Raw genomic sequence first — 25423 nt, 5'->3', positions numbered from 1 at the left:
TCACCAGCCTCCTCTCTGACCACGCCCCCACGCCCGCAGTAGGAGCGTCGTTCTGAGACACTTCGACGCTTGTTTCGAGCGACTCGAACGACCTCGCCCAGCCTCGTTTCGTGTACGACTGCCCGGTTCCAACGGCCCGTCCCGTTTCATTGCCCACGACGTTTCGTCCGCGTTTCGCGTTACGCACCAGCTTAGTACCTCGCGATGAGTCTCGCGGCGACCCCGACCCCGGCGTCGATGATGGACGTCATGGCGATGCGCGGCTCGCCGCTCCATTCGCCACTGCACTCGCCGATGCACTCGCCCTTCTTCACGCCGAGCCGGCGCAGCTCGCCGCTGACCACGCCGACGCTCAAGGCCCCGGGCATGCCGATCCTCTGGGCCGGCGAGACCAAGGCCATCGCGCATACGTGCGACCAGAGCAGCAGCGACATTGCGCGCCCGGCAACCCCGTGCGACACGTGCGATAAGCGCCAGCAGGCAAAAGGCCCCGCAGCCGCAGAAAGCAGTGGGGACAAGATTGTCGACGAGGTCGCAGAGATGTTCCCGTCTCTCACCGCGGGCGACAAGTGCCTGATGGAGGTGGTCGGCGTCGTGCCGACCCACGCTGTGCGCTGCTGGGCGGAAGATACCTGCGTCATGCCCGAGGCGCGCGCCGACATGGTCATCGTGTTCGTCCCGCTCGGATTCCGGTGGCACCGTGAAGGCCTGCACGAGGGGATCACGAAGCGGGCGAATGCCGTGGCGTCGGCACGCGCAAAGAAGCACGGGCACAAGGTGTCGTCGCCGCTGACGTCCAAACGCATTGATATCCGGCCGTACAACGAGTTTTACCACCTTGCGCCGGTGCGTACCCTCATCGTCAACATCTGCTATGACCCAGAGCACCCCGCGCTCGCCGACTCGTCCATCTCGCTGTTCCTCTCTCCCGAGTACGAGTGGCCGAGCGTCAAGGACATTACGGTCATGTTCACACCGCGCCACGAGCTCAGCAAGACCTGCCACACGGATCTCGAGTACAGGTCACGAATGGCGGCCATGAGCGGACAGCTCCTCGGAATCATGCACGACCCGATCATGGGCCTGATGGACTACCTGCCCGAGCATCCGCTTCGGCTGGTCGGGCTGGTCGAGATGGACCCGCGGCTGCTGGGCAGCGTGCCTACGCCGCAGGAGAAGTCGACGCGCTCGGGCGCTTCGTCGCCGCCTGACCCGATCCACCGCCTCCAAGTCGCCGGCACGACCGCGGCAATGGTCGCGCAGCAGTGGATCCCGACCGCGCCCCGCGAAACGGCCGACAAGCCACTCTCGACCGACGTGCGCAACAACGAGCTCGCGCAGCATATCCGCGACGCAATGGTCATTGCTGCTGGCTGGAGGTCAGACGAGGCCCGCCCGCACTGGTACGACACGCCAGAGAGCATCAACAAGGCGAGAAGGAGCATCTCGGTCATGAGCCGCGACCAGTGGAAGAAGCATGTCGGGGACGAGACGTTCCTCCTTGCGACCGTGGTGTGAGGTGCACATGATTCATGTTGTATGACCGTGAGGCGGTTGTAGTGTATGCAGTCATGCGTGGTCGTCGGTGTCGTTTCTCCGCGGGGCCACGCCGAGGCCCACGGACTAGTGTCGTGTCGTGATCGGTGCCCCCGCTACCCCCGCAACGCCGCGTCCCTCGACTCGCGGTCGACAAGCTTGAGCATTGTTGGCTGCCTATTGTCTCCGTGCATGGCCTTGACGAGGGCCATCGCGGTGTCCTGGCTCACGCCGGCGGCAGTGACGTAGAGCGCACGGCCCGAGGCGCCGCGGAACACCTCGCCGGGATGTGTGTTGAGGCCGGGTGTCGTCGGCTCGTCTTTCCCCGCGTCCTCACGCTTCGTCCGGAACGGATTCTTCGCGACGCCGATAACGACCACCTCGCCGCCCAAGTGCTCGAACAGGCGCCGCCCAAGCCCGGGCTTCACGCCCGCCTCCGAGACGAGGTCGACGAACCCGTCGACGACGATCGTGCGCGGCGGTACTGGCGCAGCGGCGATCAAGGCCAGGATGGGCGGGAGCTCGCGCTTGAAGAACGACCCGGCGACGTACGGCTCCGCATTGGCGTGCACGTACGTGTAGGTGTGTGTCGGGGCCGCTGCGTCCCACCTGTCGAAGAGGACGCCGGCGGCGTACCCCGTCGACGTGGTTTCCGTGTCCTTGTACTGCACGTCGATGGCCAGGATGGGGCCAGGGGCGTGTGATGGTGCTGGTGCGTCTGTTGTCATTGTCATGAGAGGGAGAGATAGTGAGTTGTCGTTGACGATCTTTATGCGGTGCGATGTGACACCGACTCGATCCCCTTTTGTTTGGTTCCGCGCGGGCATCGAGACGTCATGCCCGCGACGACGATGGGGCATGTGGCACACGACTCGATGGGGACGCTGTTCAGAGCTGTACAAACACACCGCGCATCGAGCAGAGGGATCCCCGGGATCGACATGCTGTGTGCGCTGATGTCAGCAGTCCCAGTGGCACGCTATCCCTCTCGCGTTCAACGAGCCGCCACGACAACAACAGACTGTCGGAGGTTGTGGGCAGCTGACCCGACGCCACAGCCGCACGTGCCCATGCCATGACGCCTAGTGCAACTCCGTCCCATTCCTCGACTCTGGCAACGCTCCTCACACCATGTCGCTCGCAATCGAATCGTACCCACACATCGTGGAACAGATTCTCGACTACACGCTCGCGGTCGACCCCGTGGCCCTGCGCGGCGTGTCGCGGGGGTACAAGGACCAGGCGGATGCCGTTCTTTGCTCGCACGTCGCCGTCGAGTTTGGCCTAAAAGAGGTGCCCTCGTCTTCTGTAGACGGCGTCCTCGGCTCCACTGCGGCCGCCGCTTCCCGGCCAATAGCCATCACTGGGCTCTTCGGCGCCGACGGCCAGCGCCGGGTGCCCGGCCTGCGCGCCGACGGCACCCCTGCCGAGCGCGAAGCGTGTGCCCGGCTCCTACGACACACGAAGCACGTCGACGTCCTCGGCCCCGGTATCTGCCGCAGGCAGATGCCGGCCGTCGGGCCGTACCACGACGGTGACCTGCTGGGCGCCGTCCGCACCGACCTCGAGACGCTCCGCGGAGAGACCTACTTCACACCATTTGCGGCACGCACCCTCATCCTTCACAAAGAAATGAGTACGTGGAGAGACCACTCTCTCTCCTCCGAACCGCGCATCCAGCGCGTATCCAGCCGGTTCTCGATGCCAGCTACCCTTGTGCTCAATGTCCCTGGGCGCGACCCCTACTCCGGTATCGCCGCTGCGTATCAGGTCGACGCCGTCCGCCTGCCGCTGCAGAGCAAGGTACCCGGCTCGCGGATCAAGTCCGTCATTGCACACGTGTACGAGAATTCTGGGGAACCAACGCAACGTTATATGGACCGCGTCCTCAACAGCCTCCTCTTGGTCGTAGGACAAACTCTCACACTAGACTGGACGATCGTAGCCGACGACAACCTCCACGTCCAGGACCCCTTCGGCCTCCCCGGCGACGTTTGTGACTGTCTCCGTGAGAAGATCCGCGCGTACGCTCCGGGCCAGTGGGGAGGATGGGGCGACTACGACAACGAGGAGGACTTTGTGGATGCCCTCACGGCGAGGGTGCGGATCGTCACTAGGTCCCAGTATATCGCCGAGGTCGGGGCGGAGCGGTACTGGTGCGAGCGGGGGTTCCCGCCAAAGGCGGAGGCGCTGGAGCCGTCGGAGGCTGGGACAAAGCGGAGGAGAAGTGCATCGCCTGAAGGCGCGGAGGAGGTGGCACAGAAGCGGAGGTAGTGGCATGCAATTCTGGACGCTGGCGGTCGACGACGATATCCAGCCCTGGCCTCGTTATCGGCCTAGCGATCCAAGGGAACCATGTGCGCGGATACGCGCTGAGCTCTGGCACATTTCGACGAATGGGCACCCCCTGATTGGCACTGTGAGGGACCAGTATGCCTCGGACGCCGAGCTCGATGCGGCCCTCGACGGCGTCAAGATTGTCCTGGCGAGCGAGTATCGCCGTGTCGTGGGTGAGGAGCGGTACTGGTTCGAGCGGGGCCAGAGTGGGCGGGAGGAAGCGGTGGACATGGCGTCGGTGAAAGCGGGGACGAAGAGGAAGAGCAGCGGGTTGCCCGACGGGGCGGCGGAGCGCCCCGGTCCGAGGCGCGAGTAGTGGCATGCATTGGCGTAGTACCCTGGGACTGGCTTGTTCAGTCACGTCGTAGTGCATACCGCATAGAGTCGGAAAGTGAGCGAGCGTAGCCTACCGCATTGTTCTGGCGTGGACTCGTGGACTCGTGGCGCGTGTGGCGGCGCACGGTGTTGGTGGCGCGACGTGACTGGCACGCGTGGACGTCGTCGACGCCAAGAGACGCGACCGCAAGGCTACAGTGGGTGCATAGTCGCTTCGTAGGTTCTACGTCTGGCGCGAGTTGATTTCAAGCGTGCTTGGTTTCAAGTCTAGAATAGTATCAACACCAACGCCATGCTAGAAGTGCGTGTCGAGCACACTGCACCCCCGAGTCCCTCGTCCTCGTCACGGCAAAGGACACCACCACCCCCGACATGCCGAAACAGGACGCCGGCGCGCACCGCGCACACACCTCCCCCGCATCGACCTCCTCATCACCCCCCCCCTCTGCGGCCCTCGTCCCTCCCACGTCTTCTCGCGCACAATACCTGCCAGAGACCCGCTGACCCTCCCCTCGTCCCACTGACTAGTACTAACACCCCCCCACGCACCGCAGCACGACAAAAGCACCAACCGCATCTCGCAACCACACCACTACACTCTTACTCACTGGCTGTGCCGAGCTCCAGACACTCATTCTATACTCTACTACTGCCTCCAGCTCTCCTCCTCTTTCTTCTCCCCCCAACCTCCCCCCTCTCTCCTCCCCCACGGCCACAACACCTCACTCCTTTCCCGCCATGTTGATGACCCACACCCTCGCGCTCTTTGCGCTCCTCTCCACCCTCGTGTCTGCCAGCCCGATCCCCAACGAGCGCGCATGGGCACGCAACAACCTCCACAAGCGGCACGGGCACCACGGCCTCGCGAAATGCGACTGCGAGGACTGGGCCACGGGCCACGGCTGGACCCCGCCTGCTGGCTGGGCGGCGTCCAGCACCACCACCAGTGGCAACAGTGGCGCCGGCTCGTCCGTTTCGGGCTCCGACGACTCGAGCGCCACCACTGGCGCTGACGACGGTGACTGCGAGGAGGACGGCACCGACGGCGCCAATGGCGACGTTACCGACCCTACCCCGGCGGTCTCGGCCGTTCCCACGACCCCGACGCAGCCTCCGACTGCCAGTGGCGGCGACGCCTCCGCCACCAGCTCCGGTACCGACGCCTCGGGCTCCACCTCCGGCAGCGATGCCTCCGGCACCGACTCTGGTGACGACAGCGGCGATGACGCCTCCGATGACTCGGGCGATGATGGTGCCGATGACTCCGGCGACGACGACGTCGAGGACTGCACCGACGACGACGACACCACCGCCACCGGTGGCGACGACTCCTCCGCCACCACCTCGACCTCGACGACCTCGACTTCTGGCTCGGACGGTGCCACGTCGTCCAGCTCCGGTTCCGACTCGTCGGCCTCGACCACCTCGGGTGCTGGTGACGCCTCGTCGTCGGGTGCCGATGCCTCTGCCACCACCACCTCGACCTCGGGCGCTGACGGTGTCTCGTCGTCGAGCTCTGGCTCAGACCAGTCGGCCTCGACCACCTCGGGCGCTGGTGATGCCTCGGCATCCGGCTCAACCTCGGGCGGTGATGACACCTCCGCCAGCACTGGTGCCGATGACACCACTACTGCCACCGACGGCACTGACGGCGCTGACGATGACTGCGAGGACGACGACGGTGACAACGATGTCGAGGACGACACCGACTGCGATGACGAGGAGACCGGCAACGGCGCCGACGACTCCGCCACCGTCGACGCTGGCTCCGACGACACCGCCACTGGCTCTGACGACACCATCACCGGCGACGACGGCGAGGACGACGTGCCCTACTGTGACGACGAGGAGGACACCGGTGCCGACACTACCACCACGACCACCTCGTCCAACGCTTCCGGCTGGGGCTCGGTGAGCTCCCCTCCTGCCGACGTCAGCACCTCGACCTCGGGCTCGACCGACACGACGTCGTCGACTGGCGGTTCCGACGCTTCCTCCATCGATGCTGGTGCCGACACGACCACCAGCACCACCGACGGCACGACCACCACCATGTCGACCTCGGCCGGCTCGGGCTCGGACTCGGTGTCCTCGGCCCCTGTCCCCGCCACGTCGTCCGGCACTACCGACACCACGTCGTCCGTCGGCGGCTCGAACTCCACCGACGTGACCGACTCCACGTCCGTCTCCACCGGCACCACTGACACCACCACTGTTCCCGGCAACACGACCTCGGTTGAGAGCGGCGTGACCGACACTGTTGTTACGCCGGTCAACACCACCTCGATCTCGTCGGGCACCACTGACACCAACGCGACCACTGGCGGCGTCGACGCGACCTCGGCTTCGGGGGCCAACTCGACCACCACCTCGTCGGACTCTACCGTCTCTGACGCTGCCCCCTCGACCTCTCCCATTCCTGTCCCCGACGCCCCCGCCCCTTCGGCTGCCCCCGCCCCCGCCCCCGCTCCTTCCGCCGCCCCTGCCAACGTCGAGCGCTTCAGCGGTACCGCGACCTACTACAACCTCGGTGACCCGTCGCAGAACGAGGGCCAGTCGTCTGGCCGCGTCGCGTGCAACGGCCAGCTGTTCAGCGACGACCAGTACATTGTCGGCCTCGACAAGGACCAGTTTGACGCGCTCGGCGCCGACGCGGTGTGCGGCAAGAACATTGTCATCACCGACAGCGTGACGGGCAACACGGTCGTCGGTACCTTCCAGGACCGCTGTGCGTCGGGCTGCGACTTTGGCTCGCTCGACCTCACCCCCTCGCTTTGGAACGCGCTCCACAACAACAAGGTCGAGGACGGTATCTTCCCCATGACCTGGGTGTTCCAGTGAGCACGCGGCGCTAGCGACGCCAGCCGCGAGCGCTTCCGGCGAGCCACAATGAGCACCAGCTCCATCGACCCCTTCTCCCACACAAACATTGCATTCTAGGCCCGCCCCCGCCTCCATCTCCTTGTTCATACCCTCCTGCAGTTCGTCCGGAACGAATATTGTAGGTCCGATTCATCTTCATGGTCTGTGGGGTGGGCAGTGCGACTGCGTCAGCGGTGTGAGCCGGGTCAGTGTCCCTCGCAGGCCGTTAGCCCTCGCACGCCGCATCCGCGACCACATACATTCTCTACCACTGTTCTACTTCTTTTCCGTGTGTGCCTCCCGCGCCATCGAGCGCCCCGGCAGGCGCCCTTAGAGCGCCTTGACCTTGGCGTTGCCGTTCGAGTAGCCGTTGGCGCGCGGCTTGGCGGCGTTGGAGACGACCGACTTGATGAGGCCCGACGCGAGCACAAACGACGCAATGGTAGGGACGATGATCCACATGCCGTTGGTGGCGAAGAAGACGCCCCACCAGACGGCGGGCGAGTTGTGGCCCGTCTTGCACCAGCCGCAGAAGTAGTCTGTGTGTGTCAGCGCCCCAGAGCGGGATATCAGGGCCCGGAGTCCGGCTGACGCAAGCCGGCATCGTCCCAGACCGCATCGTCCCACTCACCCTGGAGAAAGTACAGGTCCGTCTTGGACGCAGTCATGACGAGCGCGATGAGGCCAGTGACGGGGGCGGCGGGCGAGTCGCCGAGGAAGTAGGTGGTGAGGTTGAGGATGACCTCGATGACGTTCATGAACGCTGCGGTTGGGTTAGCCGTGCGATTTGCGGTCGGAGCAGGAACCCACCCTGTGCGTTGGTGAAGCCGTCACCAGAGTTGTACGCGTCGAAACCGTACACCCAGTCGACGTCGGCGTAGGGGAAGAGGCTGGGGGTGTGAGTGGGATTGCAAGCCGCGATGGAAGTGGGGGTGGGGCGCCGGGCGGGCATGCGCGATGGCCAGGCCAGGCCACGGGCGGTCGCGGCGCGAGGCACAACGCGCTCGCTCGCGCATCGCATCGCACATCGTGCCATAAAAGTTGGGCACAAGTTGGACGCGACTCGAGCTCGTCGTCGAGCTCGTCACTCGTCACCCAGAGTCAAGCCTCGCGCATTCACCGCAATGCCAAGCCCTCGACGCGGCATTCACCGCCTGGCCAGCCTGCGTGCCGATCCGCGCAGCCTACTCACTTGTATGGGCCCCAGATCCACGACAGGTCGCCGCCGGGCATACTCCGGGGGCGCATGAAGCAGTATCCGATGTCTGGGCTGTTAGCATTCGTGTGCGGACGGCGGATAGGAGGGGCTGGGGCTGCCGGCGAGATGCGCTCTTGCGCCCACTCACCCCAGATGACGATGATGGTGCTGAGGCCGAGCCAGAGCCTGATCCATTGCGGAACGACAAAGGTGGACATTGTGAACGAGTGTGAGCGAGTTGAGCGGGTTGGGCTAGCTAGCAAGATGAGTGTGATGTGAGTTGTAAGGGGTGTGATGTAACTCGAGGTAGCTCGCCAGTGATATTAAGGCCGGCATCCTCCTGGCCCCGAGCCAGCTGCCTGCCGCGCCCACCCTCCCTGCCTCCTCGTTGACCTCTACAATGCGGTCACTCTCGGCTCTCTCTGCCCGCTGCAGCCCCAGCCAACTAGGTGCCCGTCACAAACTTCCTGAAGACCGGCACGCGCACCGTCCGGCCGGAGCGATCGGATCGTACGACGGAAAATCCGTCATGTGACCGACCCCGACGCGATCTTCCACGCGCGTCACGAACCATTCTTTGTTCAGTCACCACCTCGGCAAGCAAAAGGTCAGTCACGTCGGTCAGTCGGCGGAATGGAAAGGAGGTGGAGATGGGATGGGAGATGGGCTGAGAGGCTCGATGCGACGCGTTGGGCAGAGCCCATGAGGCTGTTGGGTGTCTGCCTACTCTCTTCGGGATGGAGGGCAGGCGGGAATGCCGAGTCGGGCCGAGGAGACAGCGGGCAGTGACGACGACGGCTACCTGTACTTGTATGCACAACGACTATCGACTGCTGCTATCAACGATGCTCTTGTAGAAACTTGTGTATGTTACGCTCGCGCTATATGCAAACTGCTTCTCGGAACCTCAGTGCACGGCGCCACCCCCCCTCCACGTCACGAGAACCAACCGCGCGCCCCTCACTGCTGCGCTACTCGAGCACCACCCACTTGACCTGCAACGTGACGCTGTGCCCGATCGGCTCGGGCACAAAGCTGATCCTGCTGTCGTCGACCTTGCTGCTCGACGCGCCGAACATGGCTTCGCGCGTAGCGTACGCCTGGACGTTGCCGCCGACGCCGGCCGAGCTGTCGTGCACTTCCACGGCCTTGAGGCGCGGCGGCGCGTCGGACAGCGGCGCAAGGATGTCGAGGGCGCGCTCCTTGGCGTCGAGGACGGCCGCGGCGTACACTGTCGACTGGAGCGCCTTGCGTGTCACGCGCGACAGCCGCCAGGAGATGTTGACAAACTCGACGTGCTTCTTGGCCTGCGCGCGGTGTCAGTCCTGCCATCACCGCCCTACTCACCAGTGCCTTGGTCACAAACACCTCGAGCGAGGCAAAGTCGTGGAACGTGACCGTGACCACCTGCTCAGCAAAGTGTCTCCGCTTGGCGTTGGGGTCGGGGGTCGAGCCAAACAGCGAGCCCTTGCTGCTGATGGCCTTGCCCGAAGACTCGGCCCACGAGTAGGTCGACAGCCTGCCAGTGGAGTACCGTACAACCGGCTTGTCCTGGTGCTTGACTGGCCACTCGGCGTCAACGGCAGACCCGGCGGCGAGCGCAGTCTTCTCCGGCGCGATCGACGCGATGCTGTCGAGCAGGTCGCCCGACGCGGCCTTGAACGCGCGCAGCACCTCGGCCTGGTCGTACCCCTCGACCTTGGTCTTGAGCGTCACGTCCGCCAGCTCGGCGGTGCGCTCGACGCGGTTCTCGCCGGATACGTGGAGAAAGGTCGTCGTGTATGGTGCGGCAGTGTTGGTGGCCATGGCGGCGAAGTTGGGCGGTGCGGATGCGGGGGATGATGACGACGACGGCGGCGTGCTTGTGAATGTAAAGATTACTGCTGTGGCGAGGATGAGCCAGAAGAGAGGTTTGTAAGTTGAAGAGAGGGGCATGAGAGAGGAGTGAGGATAGAAGAGCGAGGTCAGTCTGTTGGACACGCGGGACACATTGCGGCGGTGCAAAGGTGTTAGCGCATGTCAGCGGTGGCGAGGGGTTGGGCTTGGCACGTCATTGTCAGTGACCCGGCAACAAACGATTGCGCGGCGTGGCTATGACTGTGAAAGAAGAAGTAGAAGAGTGAGCCAAGAGTGACAAAGTAACGTGAAGCGCAACGCTGTGATGCGCGCGTAGATCCATGCCATGGTCATATGGTTGCTGGGAGACGACTCCACCTGTCTCAGTAACCGAGCTTCGAGGGCACGACGACACTTGGCACTTTCACTTCAACTCACTTTCAACCTGGCAGCTGACCTGTTGTGTGTGCTACTGACTGGTCTCCTGCTCATGTGCATGATGCTAACCCGCCAATGCACATCACGTTAATGCAGACTTGACCAACTACGGCTCCCTATACAAAATGTCCTTCGAGGGCAGGGCGGCTCATCCCACCTCCACCGCCGTCTACTCCACCACGACCCACTTGACATTGACGCTGTGCTCGTGCGCAATGGGCTCGGGCTCAAAGTTGATCTTGGGCTCGTCCTCGTCGCGCGAGTTGTTGTAGTCCCTCGCCGGCGCCGAAGACATGTAAGCGATGCGACGCGAGTCTCCGCCGCCGTTGTTGATCTCGACGGCCTTGAGGCGCGGCGGGGCGTCCACCAGCGGCGCGAGGAGCTTGTGCGCGAGCGCCCTGGCATCGAGCACCGCGCCGGCAATGACGCTCGCCTCGAGGTCTTTGCGCTTAGCATCCGAGATGCGCCACCCGATCGAGTCGAACTCGACGTTCTTCTGCGCCTGGGCGGGACGTGAGCTACTACTGGGCTGGCCGGCCGGCTGTCTCGACTCACCGTGACGCGGGTCACAAACACCTCGAGCGCGTCAAAGTCGTGGAACGTGATCGAGAGCGTCTGGCTCGTAGAGTACTTGCGGATCTTGGTGTACTCGGTTTTCTCGACCGACGTCCCCACCTGAGTAGAGATGATGCTGAATCCGCCCTGGCTGGTAGTCGTCGTCGTCTCGCTGCTCTGGATCTCCTCCCACGAGCGGCTGGACAGCTGGCCCGTGCTCCAGCGGACAATCGCCTTGTCGGGGTTCTTGATCGGCCACTCGCTGTCGACGAGCGAGCCGGCCGTCACAGCGACCTTGGGCGGCGCGAGCGACACGACCGCTCCGACGACCTCGTTGGCCGAGACCTTGAACTCGCGCAGCACGGCCGCCTTGTCGTACCCCTCGACCTTGATGCGGAGGGACACGTCGGCGAGCTCGGGCGTACGCTTCTCGCTGTACTTGCCCGACGTGTTCACCTCGGTCGGGGGGTACTGGGGCTTCGGGGGAGGGAGCACGGGTGGCGCCGGTTGGGGCTCGCGGGCGGGCTGTGGCGACGGGTGGAATGCTCCGTAGTAGAAGGAGGGCATGGTGGGAGGCGAGGTGGCTTGTGGGTGGGGGTAGGCCGACATTGCGGTGTATGAGGAGTGAAGAGGTGATGAAGAGGCAGAGGCTGTCCAACGGCAATGTTATATGCCCACGAGCAGGCGCGGTGCGAGCGACGTTGTGATCAGCGATCAGCCTCGCACACTCGCACACTGCATGCGGTGCAGCTCATCTGGGTGAGAGTCACCCTCGCCCCCATTACACAATCTCGCATCTTGATGAGGGGTGCGAAGGGGACAGATGGCGCCGAGGACGTGGGAGATGGCGCTGTCGATCGAGCGCACCGTCCGTCGATTGACAGCTCTGTGCGGGGCTCAGTGGCACTTCTTGGCACGGCAGGCGCTGACTGAGTCTCGTAGACATCAAGAAGCGCCATCAGCTCACACACACAGCCACGCACAGTCGAGATCTCGCACACATGCCCTGCTCCTTGGTCATTTGCCACAAATACATGTCTGCTACACTGATACAGTCACGCGCCTAGTAGTTGGAGTCCTGGTTGCCGAAGCCACCGTTGTTGTTGCTGTTGCCGCCAAAGTTGCTGTTGTTGTTGTTGCCGCCGAACGAGTCGTCGCGCTGGTTGTTGCCGCCGTACGAGTTGTCGTTGCCGCCAAAGCCGCCGCCGCCGCCCTGGTTGTTGCCAAAGCCGCCGCCCTGGTTGCCCGACTGGAACGAGTCCTGGTTGTTGTTGCCGTACGAGTTGTTGTTGCTGTTGTTGTTGCCGTACGAGTCGTCGCGGTTGTTGTTGCCGTACGACGAGTCGTTGTTGTTGCCGCCGCCGTACGAGTTGTCCTGCTGCTGGAACTGCTGCTGCTGCTGCTCCTGCTGCTCCTTGTGCTTGTGGTGCTCGTAGAGGCCGACACCGGCGCCAACAGCACCGACAGCGCCGACACCAGCGGCGATCTCCTCTCCGGTAGTCCAGGGGGCCATTGTTTCTGGCGGGTGAGCGGGGGAACTTGAGGGCGGGCTTACTGTTTGGGTGGGTGGGTAGGAGGAGTTTGGAGGGGCTTGGAAGAGCTTCGAGTTGGGATGTGGTTGACCAGACACCTCCAAGGCGTCCTCTTTATACCTTGTCGGCGCCGGTCATCGAGGTGCGTCCTGCGTCAAGGTCAGAGCTACGCGACCTGCCGATCGAGGCGACATGTCGCCTGAAGATCCCCCCCACAGGTTCCCCTCGGTCACTCTCGAGGCTATTCATAGAGGCCCGAGTCTTCAGGCCTCGTGGCTGCTCGCTTGAATCTGATGTCGTCGTGTTTCACCACGCGCTGCAATTGACAGTCGCGGAGTCACATTGGGACACGCTTGTAGACGACAACGCAGCGTCGCAGCAGTGTCGAGTGTCTAATTAAAGCTGATGACGTCTAAACGAGGTCGGAGGGTTTGATGAAGGTGGCCAGGAGAGGCAACTGTAGGGCTGCTGCCCAGACGTCATCCAGGCATGCCCTAAGCCACTCTCCCATTCGGCACACAAAACAAAAACAACGCGGGACACGCCTGAGTTAGAGCAGATCTCTGCGCGAGGCGGTGCAGAGGCGACTAGAGGGGACATGGCAAGGCGTGTAAACAAATCGGCTAACAATCATCGGCTCGCTGGCGATGGAATGTTGGCGGCTGCTCTTCCGAATGGCCAACGTGCGTTCTTGCGTGCTTGTTGACAACGCGCGTCGCGAGCGTCAGTTGGACAGCAGCCCGAGGTGACGTCGGGGCGATGGTGGCGCAGTTATCGACAGGGGTGTGCTGAGCCCTCCTCACACGACGACACATCCCCACCCCGCAGTTGCAACAATGCATAAGGTCACCATGCAAACTATACACATTAAGAGTCCTCTAGCGGAGAGCGAGTTACGATACGACGTCGTCCGGATCATCGTGGGCTGTGCGACGAGACGACACGCTCCAGCTCGACAGCGTACTCTGGCGAAACTTGACGGCTGAGCGCCTCCATGTCCTGGATGACGGCCTCCTCGTCGGCGACCTCCTTGGCCTGAGCAGCAGCGGCACCGGCCCCGGCACCAGCTGCTGCCCCAGCAGCAGCAGCAGCGCCACCTCCTGCCGCAGCCGCCCGCTGCGCCATCATCATCTTGGCCATCATCTGGCCGAGGTCGTCGGCGTCGCGACCAGGTTTGGTCATGCGGCGGATCTTTTGCCCCTTGAACAAGAGGAAGATCGGCGCAGGGATGAACACGGTGGCAAGCAACGCGGTGAACGTGCCGGCCCAGTGCGGGCCCATGGCGTTGTACATGTCGACTGTGAACAGGGGGAAGATGACGCCGAGGATGGATCGCGTGACGGTGCCTGCGGCGAGGACGGACGCCGCGTTCATAAGGTACGCGTCGACGAGGTAGTTTGAGATGCCGAGGAAGAGGAAGACGATGCCGGCACCGAAGGGGACGGTCGCGATGATGGGTGCGATCCAGTGGATGCTGACCGGTGTGCAGGTCCACGCAAAGATGAACAGCCCGACGGGGAGGAGCACGGCGCCGATAATGGTCGACGGCAGACGCGCCTCGGGGGCCAGGTAGCCCTTTGCACGCAGGTCGCGGGCGTACTTTGGGTTGACGTAGAACATGATGACAGCGAGAGACATGAAGGCACCGACTGAGACGCCGACGAACGCGAGGCCTGCGATACCGGGCGACCAGTGGCGCATGCCCTGGAAGACGAGGGGGAAGGCCGTGAACTGCATGAATAGAAGCGCGTAGATGATGGCCATGCTGGGGAGTGTCAGCAGGAAACTTGGTCCTAAATGCCACGACTCACTACAACGCCGTGATGAGCACAATCGGCTCGGTGAACAGCAGGATGTAGGGCACCTTGAGCTGGTGGAGGAACAGCTGCTTGACTTGGAGGGGCTTGGCCTTGTCCTGGGGCGAGCGGTACACCTTGCCAGTCGCCTTGGAGAGGAGAGCTGCGCGTCTGTGCAGCAACACCGGCGCGTACGTCTCGGGCAGGAGGATGCTCTCGAAGAAGGTGAGGACGGCCGAGAAGATGGCAATGACCGCAGCCACCCACACCCACGACGACTTCTCGGACAAGAAGCCGCCCGCGACGGGGCCGATGGCGGGGCCGAGGAAGGGCATGGCGGAGAAGACGCCCATTGCCAGGCCGCGCTGGTGCGCCTCAAACATGTCTGCAATGATGCCACTAGGGGGTTAGCCTTGTTCGCATTGGTCCGACGCACCCCGAGTTGGTCATGGTACTGCTGCCAAACGTGCCTGCAAAGAAGCGCATCACGAGCAGCGTGTTGATGTCCTTTGCGCCGCATGCGCCGGCGTTGAACGCCGTGAACGGGATGTAGGTCGCGATGAACATGATGCGGCGGCCAAACACCTCGGACATGGGCGCCCATAGCAGCGGCCCGACGACGAATCCGAGCACGTAGATGCCGGTGACTGGGTGGGGTCAGCGCGGCGCTCTCGGGCAGGCCATGTACCCACTCATGATGTAGATCATGTTGTTGTGCCCTGGGAACTCGTGGCGCAGTGACGTGATGGCCGCGGACAGCATCGACGAGCCCATCGAGACGGCCAGAGTGCCAGTCGCGCCTGGGGGGTGCGTTAGTTTGATCAAGCGCGACCATCTCGGCATTCCGGCGCGCACGCGCCGCCGTCCCGACCCACCCATGATGGTGACGAACCACTTGTACCAGTACTTGAATACAAGCGGGTTCTCCCTGTCCTTGAAGCCGTCGGCGTCGGGGAGCCAGCTGACGACGTACGGGTCCTCGTCGGTGCCGGAGCCGGGGTAGTTGTGCGCGATGATGCGCGACCATGGCGTCACGTCCTGCTGCCACGGGCGCTTCGGGAGCGTGTAGTCTTGGGCTGATTGTGGTGGTCCTGTCGTCGTCGTGGACGAGAGGAGTTCCTTTTTCCCGTCGCCTGACAGCGTCGGGGATGACATGGTGGTGATGGTGAATGAGTGAGTGGTGAAACGAGTGTAGAGAGTTGGGGTTAGCGTGCTTGTTCTGGTCACCTGCATCCACCACTACTTGTCTCAGACTTATCGCAGGCAGTGAGTGCTTCGGGCAAAACAAGACGAAGCTTGGGGCTCGGGTCGTGCTTTACGGGCGCCGACGGCCCGCGAGTCTCTATGATTGGGAACAGTGTGGAGCCAGAGCATGTCGCACACGGATATGGCCGATGCCAGCGCCAAAACGCTCAGCCCAGGCAGCCAGGTATGTTGGTGCCTTGTGCCATCCATGCAACAGGCTGACCTCGGCCTCGGCAACGGCAAGCAGTTGGGGGGGGGGGGGGGGGGTGTTACTGCAGTGCGAGGTGGGTGGGTCACGGCAGTGGGTTGGCCTCGAGAGTGCGCCGTGTGGTGGCTCCATGGGGTGAGGGCTCGATCACTCGGCATGGCTGGTGCCGAGCACGGCGCCGCTCGGCTTTCCCGCCATCACCCCTCCCTCCCTGGCCCGGGCGAACGGGCCGCTCGTTCTACTCGCCCGCTGCACCGCGCCGAGAGCACAGGCATGCGTCCGGCGGCGAGATGCACCGAGCGAGCACGCCCCCTCGGCGGCTCGTGCGCACCGCAGCCATGCATCGCCGAGGCAGCGGGCCCCGGCGTTGCACTTCCGACAGCCCACCTCGATGCAGCTAGTTTGCCAGGCACCCGGTGGTTGCGACGGGATGGCCGATGCCCCACTGTTTGTTTTATATTGTTGCCTGATTTTATCCAAGATTAGATGTTTCTTATGACGTGAGATAATGGGCGCGTTTCTTTCTTGGCGTTCCCACCTCAACTCGATGCCGCCGGGAAACGTGGCACATGAATGAGGGCTGGCTAGCTCGCTTCTGTGGGATATCTTTCGCGGGGCGTTGCCTCGGCCATGCCCATATCGATATGCCCGGAGGTTGGGCGCCGAGACGGGCGCCGAGGTGGCTAGCTTGATCGCAAGCGCGCATCGTCGGGGGAATGGCGCGGCGCTGCGGATCCAGGGTAACGGTACACCAAAGGATGTAGGCGAGGCGGCGAGGAACTCGGCGTCTGGCGATTGCCCGACGCTTTTGCCATTGGGCAGGCGATGCCTTGGCAGCATGTGGCAGCAGGTGGGAACGGGGAAACAACGTGTAGGTGGGTGCGATGGGCTGGTTGATGCTGTCTTGGTGGTCCGGCAAGGCTGGCGCAAAGTGGCTTGGCGGGGCTCGACGAGGCATGTCCCGCATGATTGCTTGGAGCTGCAGCTCGTTCACATCGCCGCCTAACCAAGTCTGCAGGCGAGCACGAAAGGTGCCTCCAAGGGACCGGCATGTTTGAGGGCGACGGGAGACGTGAATGTAGGTTCGGGCACACCACCACCACCACCACCAGTCCCTGTGCCGCCGGCCTGTCCACGAGGCGAGGAATCACGCCACACCTCGCCCCTCATGCAGCGTCTGCGCAACGGGCGGGTCACATCTGCCTCGGCCATGGTCGCCGGGCTCCTCGCCCCACGGCCCAAGTAGCGAGATCTAGCACGCTATCTTTGAGAGCATGGAGCGTTCTGGGGGACGATGGTCGTTGCAATTTTGCAATCGTGGCGACTCGACGTGTGCGCCTCGCCCCCTCCGGTGTGTTTGTTAATCCAACTGCAGTCCTCGACACCGCCCCGCCAGGTCAAAACCTGCGGTCCGCGCAGAACCTGACCTGGAGAATCGCATCTTGAGAAGCGACCTGTCTGATAGATCATTCGAGAGCCTGAGCACCTCTGAAGGCCTCTGTCCAACCACAATTCCATGAAAACTTTGTTCCCTCCAACAACTTGTGCAGATCAAATTCACGTCGTCGACATCCTTCGACATGGTTGAGTATTACATTTCCTTCCCATCGACACGCCAATACTGTTCTGTGTAGGACCAGCCATTACTTGTCACAGCAAGCGTCACGGAGATCTTTTCTCGGGAGACATCTTTTCTCGGGAGGCAAACTATGCCGAGGTAGTCGACGGGGAGGAAACCAACGAGGAGGAAAATGAGGAGGAGGCAAAGGACAAAGGGAGGACGAGGAGACGACAAAGGGTGAGGAGGCGAAAGACGATTAGCCAAAAGAAGAGGAGCTGAGCAGCGCATAGCTTCTACGATGTGGTTGAGAGACGGCCCAGTCGTCCGCACTCGTCTCAAACAAGGAGCAAAATGACCATGTAGGTCGATTTTTGAATGAAAGCCGCGCGCATCAAGACAGGTCGTCTTGTAGCGTCTTGCGCGTCTTGCCACGAGTCGAGCACCAAACGTGGCTCCCGCGTGGCCTCCACTTTCGCGTCGATCCCGTCCAACGCATCCAGACTTGCGACCCCTTGCATGTTTGACAACTTTTGTCAAACGATGCAAGGTTCATTCTCCCTCTCATAAACAGCGAGCATAGCAACAGCAATGGTATCATCAGCGTCGACGACAGGCGGATCTCAGCTGCCCGAGGACGTGGTTTACAACATTGCCTCGTTCGTGGCGGATCTAGGCGACCTGTGCTCATCAGCCCTGGTGAGCCGATCCTGGCGTGCCGCCGCCTCACCGCACTTCAAGAGGCTCTACCTCGCTACTAAACGCGACCCGAGGGAGGCTTGGAATGACCTGGAGAATGCAAGCCGCGTCCTGGGTTCTGAACTGGCGGCATGGCGCGCAATGGGTGAGTGCGGCAAGGAGAGCGCCGCTCACCCCCCAGCGGCTCGCGAGTTACGGCTGGTAAAAGCCTGGAACGACGGAAACACATACATCCGCTGGGTTCCACACGTTTTTGACAAAGAGCATGCCGAGATCTGCGCCGTGTTGCCGGACACTGGGGAGGTGTTCTGCTCAGTCGAGGATGTCGCGGACGGCGAGGTCCGGTTCAACTCGTTCATCTTCGACAAGCGCCTCCAGCCACTGCCGCGCACCAAGAGTGGGGGATACACGCACAGCAAGTTTCCCCGTGCAGACCTCTCCTTTGCCAGCGTCGACGGCCTTGAGCCTGTCCTCCTGGCATCTGCAGGTCTCCGGTGCGATGGCGAGGCGAGCACAGTCGAGATATGGTTGACCCCGACCGACCACGCCCGCTTCACCGCGCTCGAGAGCGCCTCAAAGTCCGAGTTGGGTGACGCGAGCGAGATGGACGGCTTCTTGTTTCTCGCGTCATTCAAGGCCGTCCTTGAATACTTCGAAGAGAACGTCCCTGCCATGGAATATCTCGTGGCCTTGCACGTCGACTATGACGCCAATGGCCCAACGGCGTTGGTTGCGGCGACCACATACGAGGGTGTGGCTGCGCTTCACACAATTGCGAAGACATCGCGCCTGCTGGACGCCGAGACCGACAATGGTGACCCTGGGGCGACCACTTTTGACCACGACCTCCGGCTCGACGGGTGGGGACAGTTATGGGAGTTGGCGGTAAGGTTGCTCCATACTCCGTGGCTCAAGCTCACGATCCCAGCATATGCGTCTGGACAACGATTACCTCGTTGTGATAGACCAAGTCGAGCTGCGCGTGTGGTCCAGGAGGACGGGGGAGCACGTTATGACTCTCGAACGGGGGTTTCCAGAAGGAGGGCCACTGGTCAATATTTGCCACAGCGCGCTGGGCAAGTTGGACGCCGGCTCGGACTACGTTCGCGAACGGGAGAGGGAGTTTGTCCCCGGCAATTCGACACGTACCCTGCACGTTCGGGTACCGGCCGTCGTCGCAAGCAGCCCGGGCTACAGGGCAGAGGCTGAGATACTCGACACGAACACTGGGTTCAGTCCTGAGAGGTGAGGGGGTCTGGCCATTGCGCATAGAAGCTAACTGCATCAGCCTGATTCTTACACAAGGGAACTTGATATTTTCGGACGCGTTAAACATCTACGTGTTGAAGGACTACGCTGCAGTGTGTGAGGAGGCAGCCAAAGTCCCAGATGGCGTCGACTCTACACCCACTGTTATAGCCCCTCGTCTTGTTACCATCCTCACTCGGAACCCTAATCTCATCGAGGAATACGTCTCTGCTCTGTCACCTGAGGGGTATGATTTTGTCATTCGGGCTCGAGGGAACCACCTATTCTACTTGTCGGTGAGTGTAAGCCTGGGCGATGATGGGGCTGACCACCAACCAGCACGACGTCACGTACCTCCTCGACCTAAGCAGGGTGCCGACGCTCCCGACGGACACGGCGTTTGGTATCGATCTGCACATGTTCTGGGGACCGACGCGGGACCTGGCTTACATGGTTTCCGGCTTTGATACGGAGCGAGCGCTGAACAGGCGCCGCTACTTCATGTCGCGTAGCGGGCTGTACGAAGTCGTGCCCCTCACACCTGACCAAGGCCAGGATGAGCACGGAGCGGGGTACCACCAGGCAACGCGAGGCTTCCCAAAGGCCATTTGCTGGCAGAAAGAGTGGGATGGCAGGCAGAATGTCGGCTGTGAGTAGGCGAGTTGCGAGCGGCGCGTTCTGACTACTCAGCTGCCATTCGTGTGTTCTCGTTCGAGGATCACGACAAGTTCAAGGGCGAGCCGCCGGCGTCTATTCTTGTTGGAGAGGCAACGAGCACCGAGTAACGGGTCGCATAGTCGCAAACTGAAGTGCCTACGCTTTACAGACGTGCACAGCGATCCCCTCATATCTCACGTATAATACATGCAGAGCAAGAACACTTTACATGAATCAGAAGGTCCATAGGTGTGGCTCATCACGTGACTCGTTCGGCGACACCCGATCGAGTTTGGATTTCTGACGCGTCTCGGTGTGTTCAACATTTTGTCCAACTCACTCTCACGAGTCTCCTCAGCCATGACTTTGGAGGCGTCGTATCGCGTATCGCTCCCCGAGGAAATCGTCTACTACATCGCCTCGTGCATCACCGACGTCGGCGACCTCTGCAACGCAACAGCCGTCTCGCAGCAATGGCAGCGCGCGTGCTCTCCGCACATTGAGCGACACCTCCGCGACGTGTACCCCCGCGACCGACAGGAGCTCGAGCTGCGTTTGGAAGACACGAAGATCATCGCAATTGAGGAGCACCACGACGACCGGGAGAGGTGGAGCGACGTCAGCTGGCGCGCGCTTGGTAAGGACTGCCGCTGGCCCCAGACTGACACCTACATAGGGCTGAGCTATGCGCTGCGAGACGACAAGTGGACGCGCGACTGGAAAGCGGGCAACGTCACCACCCGCTGGGTCCCCCACGTCTTTGAGCGCGACGATGTCAGCATCTCGGCGGCTTTCCCCCGCGGGGGCGATGTGCTGTGCACCAAAGACTACATCTACCACCCCGATGAACAGTGGGAGGAAGATCGCGTCAAGCAATTCAAGACGTTCAGTTTCGACAACCGACTGGTACCTGCAGCGGGTACAAGGTCTGGAACGTTCATCCCGAGCAAGTTTCCCGATGGGGAGCACTATGGCTGCGTCGACGTTCCTGGTATGGGACCAGTCCTGCTCTTCGCTCCCTACTATTCGACTCAGGAAGAGATCGACGGCCATGATCATGACGACCCGCCGCATGATACGCAGCACCAAGTGCTGGAGGTGTGGGTCACGGCTGAGGAAAGTGACCGTTGGACTGGCCTCGGCAGCACCAGAAAGCGGTCTGAGTTCGCTGGGGGGCAGATCCCAGAGGGCGACTGGAGCGACTGCGTGTGGGAGTACCTCGCGACCATCCCATTTCGCATCGACATGTGTGACGGTATCCCGCCCCTGGACCGCGTGGTGTCCTTACATGTCGACTATGATCGTGACGGCGCGCGCACACTCGTCGCGGCCCACAGCTACCAAGGTCGGGCAATTGTTCGCCGTGTCGCCGAGGCCAACAGGCTGCTGGATCCGGATGGCAAGCCGACCTTGGCGAACGAGGACAATCTTGTGACCACGTTCGAGCACGGGCTGCTGGGCGACTTTATCTATGACTGGGGGGAGCCTCTCTGCGTGAGTCGTTCTATCGTGGCAGCGCTGACACCAAAGTACACGTGCCTCGACAATGACTATGTCTTTGCGGCACAGCGCTCAGCAGTTGCAGTCTGGTCAAGGGCAACTGGGGAGCATGTCGTGACAATCGACTCGACTCTTGCCTTCTGTGGGCCATTCTTCGATCTCGATCAGCCGAGGATGGAAGAGCAGAGCCGGGTTGTCGAGACGGTCGTCTTCAAGAGGCAGGCCGAATCCGTGCCCAGTAGCACGACGGCCGTACGCCGATTCAACATTGAGTGTGCCCTGCCTGATGAGGGCGGATACGACGACATTGTACACCGCGATGTTCCGGCAGGCCAGTTCCAGATCGGCCCCGATACGTGAGCAAGCCTGAAAGGAGACACCTAACACCTCAGCCTCATCCTAGCCGGAGGCAACTTGATCTTTTGGGCAGAACGCAGGGTGGTTGTCCTCGTCGACTACGCGTCCGTCTTCCGCCGCGCGTTGGAGATGCCCAGGGACGAGGAGCAGCCGCAGTTCTACCAATCGCAGGAAGAAGAGGACAACAGGCCGCCCCCGCCCGTTGACCCACGTCTGCAGGAGGTTGTTGGGCCGTGTCTCATGGTGTTTGGGCTGGACAGGGGCGAAGACGAGCCGTGGAACGTGGTGCGGGCGTTCAAACATCGCCTGCTATACGCGACCGTGAGTTGGCGGCTCAAGAACGTTTGCTTACATACACAGGAGCAAACCACGTATGTTCTCGACCTGTCGACACTACCTCGGCTCCCTTCCACCCAACGATTCAGTATCCCTGTTCTCGAAGTGATTGGCGTTGGGCGAAACCTCCGCACGGGAGGTCATTACAACCAGCGCTTCTTCATGACCAACAGCTCAGTGTACGAAGTTGTAACGCTCACGGAGAGTCAAGAGCTGGGGTCTATGGGCAACGGCTACCTCGAGGCGACGCAGGGCTTCCCGAAGAATGTCAGGTGGCGGCATGACTGGAGCTGGCCGCTGCGGCCTGGATGGCAACACGCCTGTGAGTCAAGCGGCCAAGGTTGAGCAAACTAACACGTTACAGGCGCTATCCGGGTCCTCTCAGTCGAGCCACACTGCAGGTTTGCGGGAAAGCAGTTCAAACCATTCCATATGGATGGCTGGGTGACGTATCAGGAGGACAACTACATTATCGATCGCAAGACGGGCGGTATTCTGGAAACAGACGACGACGATGGTGACGGGCGTGATGGGTGGGGGGAGGGGGCGCTCAAGACGCAAACGAGGCATGATCGCCTGGAGAAGGAGGCAGCGGGTGCAGCGACGGCTGTGTGATCCATGTCGTACTTGGTGATGCTCATGCATGGGAGCTGCGGCCCATGACAAGGACTGGACTGTGGCTCGCTCTAGCTCTCCCCAATTGGGTCACGTGGTATCTCAACACCATATAAAGGACGCGTCTCCGCGTCTCGGATCTTTCCATTGTTGGTCTCTCTCACTCACTTGCTCCACACCCACCCCAATGCTGCCATTCAAGGGGCTCGACGTCGATGTGACGCACATCATCGCGTCGTGCATGTCGATTGACGATCTAGTCAATGCTGTGGCCGTGTCAACCTCGTGGTGCGACTACTTTACTCCGCTGATTGTAAAGATGGTCAAGTTGGAGCAGCCTGACCCAGTGTACCGCGAGCTGTGGCTTGATCAGACGCGTCACCTCACGGTCACGGGCGAACCGAGCATTCGCGCGATTGGCAAGTCGTCGTCGCCGCGTGTAACAGCTGACATGTCACAGGCTTGGTGTACGAAAAGGCGCGCTATACGCCCACTGCGTGGGATAATGCCTGGGGGCACACGCGATGGGTTCCGCACGTGTTCGAGTCGGATGACCTGTCGCTTTGCGCGGTGTCGCCCCACGACGGGCGCGCACTCTGCGTCACGGCTCACGCGCCGCACCTCGCCGAGCCGTCTCGAGCCAAGACGTTCGAGTTTGACGACGAGCTCCGCCCTGTCCCCGGCACCCAGTCGGGCGGGTACACCAACTATGACCTGCCCGACTCTGCCGCGTTTGGCTGGCCGTCGGTTATCGGCCTGGGTCCCGTCATGCTTCGCTGCGCCGAGGGGCCTGATACTGAAGAGTTTGTCAACTCGCGACAAGCTGTCGAGGTCTGGGTGTCGTCTGAGGATCGGGCACGCTTCACAAGCCTCGACGAGTTGGCAGGGGTGAAGCGGCGAGAAACGGAGGTAGCCGACGGGTTCGAGTACCTCGCCTCGTTTCCGTTCCGGATTGATCTCACCATGGGGCGCTACGGCAGGGGGGAGCGCCTTAACCCCCCACTGGACAGGCTGATCGCCATGCACGTCGACTACGACCAGGACGGGGCGCTGGGGATCTCCGTCGCGTACAGCAACAAGGGCGAGACGACGGTGACACGGATTGCGGACAAGAAGGGCCGCGAGTCGACGACAAAGGACAAGCTCGTTACTGTCGTTGACCATGGGCTTGTGGGACGAGGGCTAGGGTATCTCCGCAAGGGAGTGGTGGTGGGTGCAGAGGGTGTTGGCACACGTCCTTACTGACTCTCCAGACAACACTGCTCGACAACACGCACATCTTTGCCGCCGACCGCTCAGAGATCCAGGTGTGGTCCCGTGCCACAGGGGCGCACCTCGTGACGCTTGATGTGCGGACGTTGCCGAACACTGGCCCTGCGTTCGACGTCCGACTGGAGAACGAGCACCTCGGCTACGAAATCGAGGACATGATGGAGGTGATCCACAAGTGGAACCCGCTGCCCGAGACGGTACCCAACAGCACCACGCGCAACTGGATGATGTCGATGCCCACTGTGCTGCCCGGCAATGAGAAGTATGCCGAGCTCACGGCCCCTGACCCCGACTACCGTATCGAGGAAGGAACGTGAGTGGTGGAGCGGGCGGGATACGTCTGACGCTATAGCATACTGCTGTCGGGCACGACTCTGGCATTCGGGACAGCAGGCAAGTTGTACGCCGTGCCGGACTATGGGACGCTGTTTGCCCGTGTGGCCTCTGAGCCCGAAGACAAGCGGGCCGACCTTGTGGCCGAGTGCACTGTTCAAATATGCCACGGGTACGACCACTATGCCTTGGCGGGTGAAGGTCACCATTTGTTGTTGTTACTCGTGTGTAGTCTGGCGGGCCGAGCAATGCTGACTGGACCAGGAGGACACAACCTATCTCTTCTACCTGGGTACCATCCCCGCACTGCCCCTATCGCCCGAGTCGCCGTGGACTTCGTGGGAGATGTGCCAGTATCTTGGCATTGGACGACAGTTTGATCTGGGCCGCGCGTACGCCACTCGACACCTCGTGACCCAGTCGGCGTTGTACGAGGTCGTGTCCCTCACGCCGGACCAGGAGCTAAGATACGACACCTGTGGGTGGGTCGAGGCTACGCTCGACTTTCCAAAGACGATCTGGTGGAAGCGGCGCTGGACGGACTCGGTCCGGGGTTATCCTTGTGAGTGGCTGGTGTATTTCACCAGCTGACTGACCCCCAGGTGCCATCCGCCTCATCTCGTTCCACAACCATGACCTGTTCAAGGGTAAACCCCCGGCGTACATCATCGAGGGTGAGGAGGCGGCCGAGACAGACTACGCCTCGGGGTACGAGGACGACTTTGACGACTTTGACCCCGAGGACGAGTGGGGTGACGGCGAGCCGTTCTACGACGACGAGGGCGACTTCTTCGACGATGACGACGGTGAAACCTTTGACCCGGACGCAGAGTATGTGAACGATTGGTACTGATGGTGATCCACATGTGCCTTACTGGCATGCATCTACTGTGCCCAGTTGCGTCCAAAGCGAGCTCCCTGCCGCCACCGCCAAGATTGCTGCTGACCCGAGATCCTCGGGGCTTAACA

The 25423-nt window shown here is 62.1% G+C and overlaps 12 protein-coding genes across 12 annotated transcripts; 6 read left to right on the top strand and 6 right to left on the bottom strand.

Annotated features, from left to right (window-relative positions):
• Positions 1 to 204: 204 nt before the first annotated feature.
• LOC62_07G008847 (uncharacterized protein) lies at positions 205 to 1518 on the top strand (the record flags this gene model as incomplete). The annotated part of the gene is made up of 1 exon (XM_062775389.1): positions 205 to 1518. One exon carries the CDS (start codon positions 205 to 207, stop codon positions 1516 to 1518), a length of 1314 nt encoding a protein of 437 aa, XP_062631373.1.
• A 134-nt stretch (positions 1519 to 1652) lies between these two features.
• nfi (Endonuclease V) lies at positions 1653 to 2264 on the bottom strand (the record flags this gene model as incomplete). The annotated part of the gene is made up of 1 exon (XM_062775388.1): positions 1653 to 2264. One exon carries the CDS (start codon positions 2262 to 2264, stop codon positions 1653 to 1655), a length of 612 nt encoding a protein of 203 aa, XP_062631372.1.
• Positions 2265 to 2667: 403 nt separating this feature from the next.
• Positions 2668 to 3810, top strand: LOC62_07G008845 (uncharacterized protein; the record flags this gene model as incomplete). Its single annotated transcript, XM_062775387.1, has 1 exon — positions 2668 to 3810. The coding sequence occupies one exon, from the start codon at positions 2668 to 2670 to the stop codon at positions 3808 to 3810; it is 1143 nt and encodes a 380-aa protein (XP_062631371.1).
• Positions 3811 to 4947: 1137 nt separating this feature from the next.
• Positions 4948 to 7050, top strand: LOC62_07G008844 (uncharacterized protein; the record flags this gene model as incomplete). The annotated part of the gene is made up of 5 exons (XM_062775386.1): positions 4948 to 5594; positions 5817 to 5901; positions 6031 to 6179; positions 6237 to 6594; positions 6706 to 7050. 5 exons carry the CDS (start codon positions 4948 to 4950, stop codon positions 7048 to 7050), a joined length of 1584 nt encoding a protein of 527 aa, XP_062631370.1.
• Positions 7051 to 7314: 264 nt separating this feature from the next.
• Positions 7315 to 8551, bottom strand: LOC62_07G008843 (uncharacterized protein). Its single transcript, XM_062775385.1, has 5 exons — positions 8418 to 8551; positions 8264 to 8336; positions 7882 to 7961; positions 7703 to 7834; positions 7315 to 7610 (listed from the first exon to the last, which is right to left on the bottom strand). The coding sequence occupies exons 1-5, from the start codon at positions 8485 to 8487 to the stop codon at positions 7402 to 7404; spliced, it is 564 nt and encodes a 187-aa protein (XP_062631369.1). The 5' UTR covers positions 8488 to 8551; the 3' UTR covers positions 7315 to 7401.
• Positions 8552 to 9067: 516 nt separating this feature from the next.
• LOC62_07G008842 (uncharacterized protein) lies at positions 9068 to 10256 on the bottom strand. The gene is made up of 2 exons (XM_062775384.1): positions 9617 to 10256; positions 9068 to 9576 (listed from the first exon to the last, which is right to left on the bottom strand). Exons 1-2 carry the CDS (start codon positions 10202 to 10204, stop codon positions 9241 to 9243), a joined length of 924 nt encoding a protein of 307 aa, XP_062631368.1. The 5' UTR covers positions 10205 to 10256; the 3' UTR covers positions 9068 to 9240.
• Positions 10257 to 10712: 456 nt separating this feature from the next.
• LOC62_07G008841 (uncharacterized protein) lies at positions 10713 to 11707 on the bottom strand (the record flags this gene model as incomplete). Its single annotated transcript, XM_062775383.1, has 2 exons — positions 10713 to 11045; positions 11099 to 11707. 2 exons carry the CDS (start codon positions 11705 to 11707, stop codon positions 10713 to 10715), a joined length of 942 nt encoding a protein of 313 aa, XP_062631367.1.
• A 454-nt stretch (positions 11708 to 12161) lies between these two features.
• LOC62_07G008840 (uncharacterized protein) lies at positions 12162 to 12611 on the bottom strand (the record flags this gene model as incomplete). Its single annotated transcript, XM_062775382.1, has 1 exon — positions 12162 to 12611. One exon carries the CDS (start codon positions 12609 to 12611, stop codon positions 12162 to 12164), a length of 450 nt encoding a protein of 149 aa, XP_062631366.1.
• A 934-nt stretch (positions 12612 to 13545) lies between these two features.
• Positions 13546 to 15581, bottom strand: sorT_2 (Major facilitator-type transporter sorT; the record flags this gene model as incomplete). The annotated part of the gene is made up of 5 exons (XM_062775381.1): positions 13546 to 14395; positions 14442 to 14825; positions 14863 to 15073; positions 15119 to 15226; positions 15302 to 15581. The coding sequence occupies 5 exons, from the start codon at positions 15579 to 15581 to the stop codon at positions 13546 to 13548; spliced, it is 1833 nt and encodes a 610-aa protein (XP_062631365.1).
• Positions 15582 to 18028: 2447 nt separating this feature from the next.
• On the top strand, positions 18029 to 20169 carry LOC62_07G008838 (uncharacterized protein; the record flags this gene model as incomplete). Its single annotated transcript, XM_062775380.1, has 6 exons — positions 18029 to 18281; positions 18318 to 19021; positions 19065 to 19381; positions 19425 to 19680; positions 19724 to 20033; positions 20075 to 20169. The coding sequence occupies 6 exons, from the start codon at positions 18029 to 18031 to the stop codon at positions 20167 to 20169; spliced, it is 1935 nt and encodes a 644-aa protein (XP_062631364.1).
• A 215-nt stretch (positions 20170 to 20384) lies between these two features.
• LOC62_07G008837 (uncharacterized protein) lies at positions 20385 to 22682 on the top strand (the record flags this gene model as incomplete). Its single annotated transcript, XM_062775379.1, has 6 exons — positions 20385 to 20678; positions 20718 to 21535; positions 21572 to 21897; positions 21934 to 22219; positions 22259 to 22556; positions 22636 to 22682. The coding sequence occupies exons 1-6, from the start codon at positions 20402 to 20404 to the stop codon at positions 22680 to 22682; spliced, it is 2052 nt and encodes a 683-aa protein (XP_062631363.1). The 5' UTR covers positions 20385 to 20401.
• A 354-nt stretch (positions 22683 to 23036) lies between these two features.
• Positions 23037 to 25382, top strand: LOC62_07G008836 (uncharacterized protein; the record flags this gene model as incomplete). The annotated part of the gene is made up of 6 exons (XM_062775378.1): positions 23037 to 23226; positions 23310 to 24058; positions 24103 to 24434; positions 24474 to 24678; positions 24719 to 25016; positions 25057 to 25382. The coding sequence occupies 6 exons, from the start codon at positions 23037 to 23039 to the stop codon at positions 25305 to 25307; spliced, it is 2025 nt and encodes a 674-aa protein (XP_062631362.1). The 3' UTR covers positions 25308 to 25382.
• Positions 25383 to 25423: the final 41 nt, after the last annotated feature.

Source organism: Vanrija pseudolonga, chromosome 7 (genome assembly GCF_020906515.1).
Source record: "Vanrija pseudolonga chromosome 7, complete sequence".
Classification (NCBI taxonomy): domain Eukaryota; kingdom Fungi; phylum Basidiomycota; class Tremellomycetes; order Trichosporonales; family Trichosporonaceae; genus Vanrija; species Vanrija pseudolonga.
Note: the sequence above shows the minus strand (reverse complement) of the source record. Positions and strands in the feature narration are given on the sequence as shown.